Source organism: Bufo gargarizans, chromosome 2 (assembly GCF_014858855.1).
Source record: "Bufo gargarizans isolate SCDJY-AF-19 chromosome 2, ASM1485885v1, whole genome shotgun sequence".
In the NCBI taxonomy this organism is placed as follows: Eukaryota; Metazoa; Chordata; class Amphibia; order Anura; family Bufonidae; genus Bufo; species Bufo gargarizans.
In genome coordinates this window covers 610062222-610074984 of record NC_058081.1, presented here as the reverse complement: position 1 = coordinate 610074984, position 12763 = coordinate 610062222, and the positions used below count along the sequence as shown (strand labels likewise).

General features: G+C 44.3%; 1 protein-coding gene across 2 annotated transcripts in view; it reads right to left on the bottom strand.

The window, feature by feature from the left end:
• Window positions 1-11716, bottom strand: part of SCN3B (sodium voltage-gated channel beta subunit 3) — a 61344-nt gene extending 49628 nt beyond the window's left edge. The window contains exons 1-2 of one of the 2 annotated variants that reach the window (XM_044282016.1): window positions 11651-11716; window positions 6242-6455 (exon numbers count right to left, since the gene is read on the bottom strand). In XM_044282016.1, coding sequence (XP_044137951.1) covers window positions 6242-6293 — 52 coding nt within the window. In that variant the 5' untranslated portion in view covers window positions 6294-6455; window positions 11651-11716. Of the gene's footprint in view, window positions 1-3542; window positions 5731-6241; window positions 6456-11650 lie in introns of those variants that run through there. The other variant, XM_044282017.1, reaches the window with a different exon arrangement.
• Window positions 11717-12763: the final 1047 nt, after the last annotated feature.

Genomic DNA, 12763 nt, shown 5'->3' with positions numbered 1-12763 from the left:
TGCCTGGGCTGTGTGCACTTCTCCCTGTCCCTGCCCTTGGCAGACACTCCCTCACTTAGCAGAGCTGGAGAATGCAGAGTGGAAGCAGCGCAGACCAGGGACGGGAGATCTGCCGTCTGCTCAGTGTATAAATGAAAGCAACATGTGGTAAGAGGACCCCTTTGTGCTGCAGGAGATTAACCCTTTAGGGGGAGGGCTCTGGTTACTGACACTTTTGGGGGGCTATTGTTATTGGCTAGTGAGGGCAGGCAGGATTAGCCTCAGGGTGAGGGCAGTGGTGGCCATCTTAGCTGAATAGTGAAATTGCAGATTTATGCAGACTGGTTGCTAAAGGCTGAATCTTATTAAATATGTGGTAAGTCAGTCTAATAGTAACTGATTCTGGAATATCATGTTATTAGTAACTACATATATGAAAATTGAAATTAGGGTCTAAGTGTGACAGTTATCCTTCAAACCCCTTCCTGACATGTGACTTTCTAGTACGTCACATATCGGGTATTTAAAGATGGCGCGCACTCCACTCCAGAGAGCGGAGCGGGCGCCATAGCAATCAGGTGCCTGCTGTTTCTCATAGCAGACACCCAGCCCTAATGTCTGAGAAGTCCTCATAGACCCAATGAATTGGAGTCTATGAGAATAGCAATCTGAGGATTGCTTGTTATAGTTCCTTTTGGGGGGGGGGGGGGGGGGAATACAAAAATAATAAAGGTTTTAAGAAATATATATATAAAAAAAAATATATACAAAAATTCAAATCACCCCCCTTTCCCCAAAATGTGAAATATTAAGATATAAAAATATTTATCCCACACAGTGAAACGGAAAAAAAAGTCAAAATGTGCATTTTTTGGTTGTTTCACCAACTAAAAAAAAACTTTATATGGGTCAGAATATGGCAACCAAAATGTTTTTGTTTACAGTATTAAAACGCAAGAAAAACTATACACATATGGTTTCACCGTATTGATCCTGACATGGAGAATGAAAGTAGGGTACTTTCACACTTGCGTTATTCTTTTCCGGCACGGAGTTCCGTCACAGGGGCTCTATACCGGAAAAGAACTGATCAGGCATATCCCCATGCATTCTGAATGGAGAGCAATCCGTTCAGTTTGCATCAGGATGTCTTCAGTCTTTTTCACTAATCAGGAAAAAGAGAAAACCGCAGAATGCTACGATTTTCTCTCCAGCGAAAAAAAACTGAAGACTTGCCTGAATGCCGGATCCGGCATTTTTTCCCATAGGAATGCCGGATCCGCATGCGCAGACCAGTAAAAATGTGAAAAAATGTACAAGATGGATCCGTCTGTCCGCATGACAAGCGGAGAGACGGATCTGTCCTTGCAATGCATTTGTGAGACGGATCCGCATCCGGATCCGTCTCACAAATGCTTTCAGTCAGCGGCAGTTCGGCGGGTCCGGCGGCCAGTTCCGACGGTTTTACCACATAGGGAACGCTGTAAAAAAACAAAACAAAACATAAAATTGTTTAGCAGAATTGCGTCCACCCCCCCCACCCCAATTTTACCACATTTGGATTTTTTTCTAGCTTCCCACTACATTGTATGCAATATTAAATGGTGGCAACTTGTCCTGCAAAATACAAGCCCTAATATGGCTATATGAACGGAAAATAAAAAAAAGTTGTGACTCTAGAAAAGCACGGAGTGAAAAACAAAAACAAAAAAAAAAACCCACAAACATCTGGTGCTCATGGGAGTTTGGGGTGGAGGTCGTGTGCGGTGCCTGCAATATTGTTTTTTCAGGGTCCTTAGCTACATCCTGAAAAGATAGCTTAAAGGGAACCTGTCACCGGGATTTTGTGTATAGAGCTGAGGACATGGGTTGGTAGATGTCCGCTAGAACATCCACAATATCCAGTCCCCATAGCTCTGTGTGCTTTTATTGTGTAAAAAAACGGATTTGATACATATGCAAATTACCCTGAGATGAGTCCTGTCCCTGACTCATCTCACATACAGGACTCATCTCAGGTTAATTTGCATACGTATCAAATCTTTTTTTTTTACACAATAAAAGCACACAGAGCTATGGGGACTGGGTATTGCGGATGTGCTAGCGGCCATCTAGCAACCCATGTCCTCAGCTCTATACAAAAAATCCCGGTGACAGGTTCCCTTTAAAGGGGTATTCCTGTTACAGCACTGGATAGATGGTCACTCTGTAGGCGTCCACTTAGCTGTTCACACCACTCCCATAAGCTGCTGTAGTCCAACTCCTCCTTATTGCAGTGACACATTTTGGAGGACTGGACTCCCCCATTCCAATTGGACCCCCACTCATCTTGCATTTCCCACCTATCCAGTGAAGATGTGATGTGTACTTGTGGACAGAATACCCCTTTAAGCATTTGGTAGAAGAGGTTACTGCACCAGATCCATGCCAAGAGAAGAGATAATTACTGTAAAACCTGCTGCCCCCCAGCTGTTGCAAAACTACAACTCTCAGCATGCCTGGACAGCCTATACCTACCAGTCTACAGCAGGGCATGATAGGAGTTGTAGTTTTACAACAGCTGGAGGACCGCAGGCTGAGCCTCCCCGCTGTAAAAGAACTGGGCTCGCTGCATAGATACAGTAAGAGAACCAAGTCTGTAGAAACTCGTAAATTGATGCCAAGCCACGCAAAATAAAAACCCCAAAGAGCATTAGGGCATGCCCATGCCAAGAACATCCTGTGGTCACAACCAGTGTTCCCTGAAGGCTGGGCAGTCTGGAAAGGAAACGGTTAAAACAGCATACTGATAAGTGAATGAGTCCACTTACAGATATGACTTTTTTATGGGGTGTGGCATTTTTTTAAAACTCTATCATTACCATTATGCAGGGTTTAGATTGAGCCGTGGCAATGAGTGTGTTCCGCAGTCATATCCATTGAACTGACCTGCAGTAAGAGGTATACAGGACATGGTATAAGATATAGGCACCTTACTGGGGTCACGGAGTCACTGCCCAGTATCTGATCTCTCTCCGGGACCCCTCCTTCCCATATTTCCGGAGGGGTTTTCTCTCTCAATGGTGGACTAGTTAATTTTAGTTTACTGTATAATAGATCTGCCTTTGATGTCATGGAAAGTAACTCTCCATATATTAGCTTACAGCTGAGCTTGTTTGTGTACGTAGCAGGCCATCTCAACAGACAGCAGCAGTGTAAATCATGGTGGATGGACGGCACAAATGAGCACTACTGCAATTGTCGAACATGATCAGAGGATAACCAGAGAATACCTCTACTGACTAGTGTGTGTGGCCACCTGGTCCTGATGATTTCTGATCCCTGCTGGCCTGGCACATCCATAGTCATAACGCCGATCACATTGGAAGAATATTTATGCAAAGATACATTATCAGAAGTAATTGATATAATGCTACCAATGTCCTTTGCCTTAGAATTGTCCACGGATGACATCGCTCCTTCATTACACATGCCCACTAGCCCCCCAGCTACACCCCGGGATAAAACTAGCAGAATCGGAGCAAAGAAACGGAATCGCCAGCCATTCCAGCTGCTGCACTTACTACACCCATCATCCTAGATGGCGATGCCCTGTCATCCTTTGTGTTTGTTCCCACACAATGTCCATAAATAGCCTAGAGTAAGAGTCAACCTGTGCCCCCCTCCCTCTGGAGCTGCCACATACTTGCTGGGTTCCTGTGCCAGTCTCTTGTCTGGAAATACATGTGAAGGAATGAGGACAGATGGCGCAGGAGTTTCATATACGGTTAGGTCCAGAAATATTCGGACAGTGACACAATCTTTATGATTTCGGCTAATGAAACTGCAATTGTAGACTTTCAGGTTTCATTCAAGGAGATGAATAAAAATATCCCGTGAAACGTTTAGGAATTACAACCATGTTTCCACAAAGCTTCCTCCTTTCAGGGGCTCAAAAGTAATTGGACAAATGAACATTACCATAAATAAAATGGTTTAATACTTTGTAGAGAATCCTTTGCAGGCAATGACTACCTGCGGTCTGGAACCCATGGACAACACCCAAGCTGGGTTTCCTCCTTTGTGATGCTTTGCCAGGCCTTTACTTCAGATGTCTTCTCAGTTGTTGCTTGTTTGTGGATCCTTCTGCTTTAAAGGGGTATTCTCATCTCAGACAATGGGGGCATATCGCCCCAACTGTCTGATAGGTTCAGGTCCCACCACTTGGACCTGCACCTATATCGAGACCGGAACCCGAAAAGTGGTGAAGGACGCACTGCGCATGCACAGCCGCTCTCCATTCATTTTCTATGGTGCCGCCGAAAATAGCCGACTGGCTGGGACGGCTATTTCCGTCGGGCCCGTTGAAGTGAATGGGAGCTGGTCATGCATGGTGCGCTCCAATTCACTTCTATGGGGACAGCGTTTGGTGGTGGCCGGACCGGAGTCCTCCAGCCACCACTTTGCGGGGCTTCGTTCACAATATAGGTGCGGGTCCAACTGCGATATACCCCCCATCGTCTGAGATGAGACAACCCCTTTAAGTTTTGTCTTGAGTAAGTGAAATGCATGCTCAGTCAGGTTGAGATCTGGTGATTGACTTGGCCATTACAGAATATTCCACTTCTTTCCCATAAAAAAACTCCTGGGTTGTTTTTGTATATTTTGAGTTATTGTCCATCTGTTAAGTGCCGTCCAATGAACCTTGCTGCATTTGGTTGAATCTGAGCGGAACGTATCTATCCCTGTAGATGTCAGAATTCACCAGGCTGCTTTTGTCTTCAGTCACATCATCAATGAACACTAGTGACCCAGTGCCACTGGAAGCCATCCCATCCCACACTGCCTCCACCATGTTTTACAGAGGATGTGGTGTACTTTGGATCAGGAGCCGTTCCAAGCCTTCATATTCTTCTTGTCATCATTCTGGTACAGGTTGATCTTAATTTTATCTGTCCAAAGAATGCGTTCCAGAACTGGGCTGGCTTCTTTTGATGTTTTTTTCTTTTTTCTTTTAGAAAGTTTATGGTGGCCTTTTTTTATGCTAATTAATTGTTTGCATCTTGTGGTGAACCCTTGGTATTTGCTCTCATGAAGTCTTTTTATGGTACACCTACATCCTTTAGAGTGATCTTCACTTGGGTGGATGTTAAGGGTTTTTTCTTCACCATGGAAAGAATTCAAGGATTCTACGATCATCCACCACTGTTGTCTCCCGTGGACGTCCAAACCTTTTTGAGTTCACAAGCCCTTTTTTTTTTTTTTTTTTTTTTACCAGAATGTATCAAACTGTTGATTTGGCCACTCCTAACATTTTTTTTTTTTTTTTTTTTCAGCCTATTGATGGTCTGTTTCACTTCCATTGAGAGCTCCTTTGTCTGCATGTTGTGAGTTCACAGTAACAGCTTCCAAATACCACACCTGGAACCAACTCCAGACCTTTTACCTGCTTAATTGATCATGGATTAATGTGGGAATAGCCCATTAAATAGCTTTGAGATAACTGTCCAATTTACCTTTGGTCCCTTGAAAAAGAGGCAGCTACATATTAAAGAACTGTAATTCATAAACAATTCCTCCAATTAAGATGGTAATACCCTCAAATTAAAGCTAAGGGTCTGCACTTGATGCCCATATTGATTATATAACTTGAATACGTTTTGGTAAAAACATAAGATGACAAAACTTGTGTCACTGTCCAAATATTTCTGGACCTAGCTATATGTTCTCATTGATTTGGACTTCTGTAGATAACCATTTCAGTGTTATATAAGATGGTAGTCTGTTTTTTTGTTACAAATAATCATTTGGTGGACCTGTTAGACAATCCACAATTTCCTCTAAACTCTTTACCTACCATAACCCACTAACCCGTGACTCTACTTTCAATATGACATCTAGGAGTGACTGCATTGTGGCTCCTATATCATTGTGAAATGTATCAAGAGCCTAAGCTGATACAATGCATACGGTTGATGAACCCGTAGGCTCCGGTGGAGCTGTAACCCCCTCGCCTATAGGACATGTGTCTGCAGTCTGTACATTGAGCCTGTGATGACAGTTACAAGGCAGATTATTGATACAATGTAATTGCCTAATGTACATGGATGTCATGGATGAAACCTCAATGTATTCTACTGTATATCAGACAGACAAGCTGTGGGCTGCATGCCCCCTCTAGACCCTCTGCTACCGCCCCCCCCCCCCCCACACCCCACCACCATTTCCTTCTCCATTGTTTTACAATGCACACACAAGCACTGACCTAGAAATGATCACCTACCCATCATCAGCAGCAGCAGACCCCAGAACACTGTGTTTCTCCAGGTAGCCATGATGATTTGGATTCCTTCCAGGGGTGGTCCTGTCAACCAGGGCTTGTGTTAGGGGGTAGAAGGAATGATGATGATGAGATGGACCCCCTCCTCCTACATCTTCAGAGCTGCCATGTTCTCAGGGTGGGGACCCTGTAGGAGGTCATGGATGTCTTTCAGCACCTTGGAGAGAACAGGCAGTGACCGATCAAGATGGGGGCAGCCGGTCAGTATAGGGGGCTGGAGCCGGGGACCTGCGGATGGACGGCTCAGTATCTCAGGCCCGTCAGGAAGGACTGATCATGTCCCTTTAAGGATACACCAGCGTCTCCCCAGCGTGAATCTAATAATCCTGCAAGGTGTTCAGGGAGCACAATGGTTATTAGGAGGGGAAGCACGGCGACTAGGAGGAGGCATGATCCATGCGGCCACTAGATGGCGGTGGAGAGCACCGTCTGCTGGATGAGTCATACACAAGTCAGCCCAGAAACAGCAGATAGGGGTGAAGAGATCCCCGGTCACATATAATAGGGGAGAGATCCCAGCTCACATATAATAGGAGAGAGATCCCAGGTCACATATAATAGGAGAGAGGTCCCAGGTCACATATAATAGGAGAGATTCCAGGTCGCATATAATAGGAGAGAGGTCCCAGGTCACATATAATAGGAGAGAGATCCCAGGTCACATATAATAGGAGAGATCCCAGCTCACATATAATAGGAGAGAGATCCCAGCTCACATATAATAGGAGAGAGATCCCAGGTCACATATAATATGAGAGAGATCCCAGGTCACATATAATAGGAGAGATTCAGGTCACATATAATATGAGAGAGATCCCAGGTCACATATAATAGGAGAGATTCAGGTCACATATAATATGAGAGATCCCAGGTCACATATAATAGGAGAGGGGTCCCAGGTCACATGTAATAGGAGAGATCCCAGCTCACATATAATAGGAGAGAGATCCCAGGTCACATATAATAGGAGAGAGGTCCCAGGTCACATATAATAGGAGAGAGGCCCCAGGTCACATATAATAGGAGAGAGGTCCCAGGTCACATATAATAGGAGAGAGGTCCCAGGTCACATATAATAGGAGAGAGATCCCAGGTCACATATAATAGGAGAGAGGTCCCAGGTCACATATAATAGGAGAGATTCCAGGTCGCATATAATAGGAGAGAGGTCCCAGCTCACATATAATAGGAGAGAGATCCCAGCTCACATATAATAGGAGAGAGATCCCAGGTCACATATAATATGAGAGAGATCCCAGGTCACATATAATAGGAGAGATTCAGGTCACATATAATATGAGAGAGATCCCAGGTCACATATAATAGGAGAGATTCAGGTCACATATAATATGAGAGATCCCAGGTCACATATAATAGGAGAGGGGTCCCAGGTCACATGTAATAGGAGAGATCCCAGGTCACATATAATAGGAGAGAGGCCCCAGGTCACATATAATAGGAGAGAGATCCCAGGTCACATATAATAGGAGAGATTCAGGTCACATATAATAGGAGAGGTCCCAGGTCACATATAATAGGAGAGAGGTCCCAGGTCACATATAATAGGAGAGAGGTCCCAGGTCACATATAATAGGAGAGAGGCCCCAGGTCACATATAATAGGAGAGATCCCAGGTCACATATAATAGGAGAGAGGTCCCAGGTCACATATAATAGGAGAGAGGTCCCAGGTTACATATAATAGGAGAGATCCCAGGTCACATATAATAGGAGAGAGGTCCCAGGTCACATATAATAGGAGAGAGGTCCCAGGTCACATATAATAGGAGAGATTCCAGGTCACATATAATAGGAGAGAGGTCCCAGGTCACATATAATAGGAGAGAGGTCCCAGGTCACATATAATAGGAGAGATCCCAGCTCACATATAATAGGAGAGAGATCCCAGCTCACATATAATAGGAGAGAGATCCCAGGTCACATATAATATGAGAGAGATCCCAGGTCACATATAATAGGAGAGATTCAGGTCACATATAATATGAGAGAGATCCCAGGTCACATATAATAGGAGAGATTCAGGTCACATATAATATGAGAGATCCCAGGTCACATATAATAGGAGAGGGGTCCCAGGTCACATGTAATAGGAGAGATCCCAGCTCACATATAATAGGAGAGATCCCAGGTCACATATAATAGGAGAGAGGTCCCAGGTCACATATAATAGGAGAGAGATCCCAGGTCACATATAATAGGAGAGATTCAGGTCACATATAATAGGAGAGGGGTCCCAGGTCACATGTAATAGGAGAGATCCCAGGTCACATATAATAGGAGAGAGATCCCAGGTCACATATAATAGGAGAGAGGCCCCAGGTCACATATAATAGGAGAGAGATCCCAGGTCACATATAATAGGAGAGGTCCCAGGTCACATATAATAGGAGAGAGGTCCCAGGTCACATATAATAGGAGAGAGGTCCCAGGTCACATATAATAGGAGAGATCCCAGGTCACATATAATAGGAGAGAGGCCCCAGGTCACATATAATAGGAGAGATCCCAGGTCACATATAATAGGAGAGAGGTCCCAGGTCACATATAATAGGAGAGAGGTCCCAGGTTACATATAATAGGAGAGATCCCAGGTCACATATAATAGGAGAGAGGTCCCAGGTCACATATAATAGGAGAGAGGTCCCAGGTCACATATAATAGGAGAGATTCCAGGTCACATATAATAGGAGAGAGGTCCCAGGTCACATATAATAGGAGAGAGGTCACATATAATAGGAGAGATCCCAGGTCACATATAATAGGAGAGAGGTCCCAGGTCACATATAATAGGAGAGAGGTCCCAGGTCACATATAATAGGAGAGGGGTCCCAGGTCACATATAATAGGAGAGAGGTCCCAGGTCACATATAATAGGAGAGAGGTCCCAGGTTACATATAATAGGAGAGATCCCAGGTCACATATAATAGGAGAGATCCCAGGTCACATATAATAGGAGAGAGGCCCCAGGTCACATATAATAGGAGAGAGGTCCCAGGTCACATATAATAGGAGAGAGGTCCCAGGTCACATATAATAGGAGAGATCCCAGGTCACATATAATAGGAGAGAGGTCCCAGGTCACATATAATAGGAGAGATTCCAGGTCGCATATAATAGGAGAGAGATCCCAGGTCACATATAATATGAGAGAGATCCCAGGTCACATATAATAGGAGATATTCAGGTCACATATAATATGAGAGAGATCCCAGGTCACATATAATAGGAGAGATTCAGGTCACATATAATATGAGAGATCCCAGGTCACATATAATAGGAGAGGGGTCCCAGGTCACATGTAATAGGAGAGATCCCAGGTCACATATAATAGGAGAGAGATCCCAGGTCACATATAATAGGAGAGAGGTCCCAGGTCACATATAATAGGAGAGAGGTCCCAGGTCACATATAATAGGAGAGATCCCAGGTCACATATAATAGGAGAGAGGTCCCAGGTCACATATAATAGGAGAGAGGTCCCAGGTCACATATAATAGGAGAGATTCCAGGTCACATATAATAGGAGAGAGGTCCCAGGTCACATATAATAGGAGAGAGGTCCCAGGTCACATATAATAGGAGAGAGATCCCAGGTCACATATAATAGGAGAGATTCAGGTCACATATAATAGGAGAGGGGTCCCAGGTCACATGTAATAGGAGAGATCCCAGGTCACATATAATAGGAGAGAGATCCCAGGTCACATATAATAGGAGAGAGGCCCCAGGTCACATATAATAGGAGAGATTCCAGGTCACATATAATAGGAGAGAGATCCCAGGTCACATATAATAGGAGAGAGGCCCCAGGTCACATATAATAGGAGAGATTCAGGTCACATATAATAGGAGATAGGCCCCAGGTCACATATAATAGGAGAGATCCCAGGTCACATATAATAGGAGAGGGGTCCCAGGTCACATATAATAGGAGAGGGGTCCCAGGTCACATATAATAGGAGAGAGATCCCAGCTCACATATAATAGGAGAGATCCAGGTCACATATAATAGGAGAGGTCCCAGGTCACATATAATAGGAGAGAGGTCCCAGCTCACATATAATAGGAGAGATCCCAGGTTACATATAATAGGAGAGAGGTCCCAGCTCACATATAATAGGAGAGATCCCAGGTTACATATAATAGGAGAGAGGTCCCAGGTCACATATAATAGGAGACAGGTCCCAGGTCACATATAATAGGAGAGATCCCAGGTCACATATAATAGGAGAGAGGTCCCAGCTCACATATAATAGGAGAGATCCCAGGTTACATATAATAGGAGAGATCCCAGGTCACATATATGTCAGGAGAGATCCCAGGTCACATATATTTGGAGAGATCCCAGGTCACATATAATAGGAGAGATCCCAGGTCACATATAATAGGAGAGAGATCCCAGGTCACATATAATAGGAGAGAGATCCCAGGTCACATATAATAGGAGAGAGGTCCCAGGTCACATATAATAGGAGAGATCCCAGGTCACATATAATAGGAGAGGTCCCAGGTCACATATAATAGGAGAGAGGTCCCAGATCACATATAATAGGAGAGATCCCAGGTCACATATAATAGGAGAGAACCAGGTCACATATAATAGAAGATATCCCAGGTTACATATAATAGGAGAGATCCCAGCTCACATATAATAGGAGGGAGGTTCCAGGTCACATATATGCCAGGAGAGATCCCAGCTCACATATAATAGGAGAGAGGTCCCAGGTCACATATAATAGAAGAGAGGTCCCAGGTCACATATAATAGGAGAGATCCCAGGTCACATATAATAGGAGAGATCCCAGGTGTAGGACCCCCGCCAATCAGATATTGATGACCTATCCTGAGAATAGGTCATCAATACTAATGGCTGGAAAACCCCTTTAAGCATCCTGGCCCAGCCCTCTATGGAGCTTTAGGGTGAGGGCTGGCCCCTCCCCCTGGTTCCAGAAGTTTCCAGTTATTTTAGTTGTGAGAAGGGTGGCGGTTGGGATCAGACGTGATGTCCTCCTCTCTTATAGACTCCACCTTCAAGCCCTTGTGCTTTTTACATCACCAAGAGCTTCCTTTTTGCAGGAGAATCTGCATGGCCATAGCATGAGTGTCAGTAAGGTGTCCCAGGTTGATGCGTTCCAGACTTGGTCAGACACCCTGTGCACCTCAGAATAGTGGACACTACAACCACGTTTGCCAGATTGTAGTTGCTAGCCAGAGATCCCAGCCACGGAGACTTAATTTATCAGAAAGTTGCAGCAGTGTTGGGGGGTCTCCAGGATTTTCTTACGTTTGTTAGGGAGTAGGGGACCATTTAAAATGGGGAAAAAAACATACCTTTAAAATGTCTGTTCATGCTGCCCCGGCTCCGAGTCAGCCACCCTGATCCATGCTGGGCCTGCAGTGGTCACGTGATGTTAATAGTTCCTGTGATGTGAACGGTGAGACCAGTGACTGGCTGGAGTTGTCACGGGACTGATGAACCTCATCAGTACAGGGCCAGCAGAGATTGGATCGGCGACACGGGACACTTTAAATGTGAATAAAGTGTTTTTCTTTAATTCTACGCTGCCCCTTGCTCCCTTTTAAGTGTTGACCCCTTTAGGACATGAAACATTGGAATTGATATTTACGGCAGCAAATCAAGTAGACACTTACAGTACAACACAGTGTGAGTCTCTACTGATGAGACATAACTCACTGGACACTGCAGGCGGCTACCCTCATGTCCTACCAGGACCAGCATTTTGTATTAGTAGTAGACAGTAAGAATTGATTTTCACTTTGTTTTTCTGGTCGTTTGCAATTTTGATGAGTTTAAATTGCTTTACTTGGAGACTGACTGCTAAATTATGCACAGTGACAGCTTCATGGCCTTAAGATAGAAAATTCTGATTAGAAGGAACATGCAGATGGAGAACTTCATCTTCCCAGTCACAAAATAGATGAGCAGAGGGAACAGATTGAACAGAGGAATGCTATTTCTAGATTCTATCTATCATATCTATCATATCTATCATATCTATCTATCTATCTATCTATCTATCTATCTATCTATCTATCTATACATCTATCTTCCTCATAGCTCATTATAAGTGCAGTGTATTCATAAGGGAAGACCTCCCCTTATCCCCTTGACCAGACTGTCAGGCCGCTGTGTATACATATATACACAATAAGGTATCAATCTATCTTGGAGAACTAACCACAGATCTTCTATGAATTTAGGGTTAAGCCCAGGACAAGATATTTTGGTTCCTTAGGGAGGCTAGGCGAAACAACCTAAAGTAACCTTACTGTCTAATAAAGAGAATTAGATGGAAATGCAGTAGAGAAGGACCGTGGTACGGTTACACGGATGCCAATTATGCAGTGGGTCAGGATATGGGTATAATAGTCTATAGTTTTGTTCGTGACGCCAATTGCAGTGTGCACAGGGTACTATTGCAG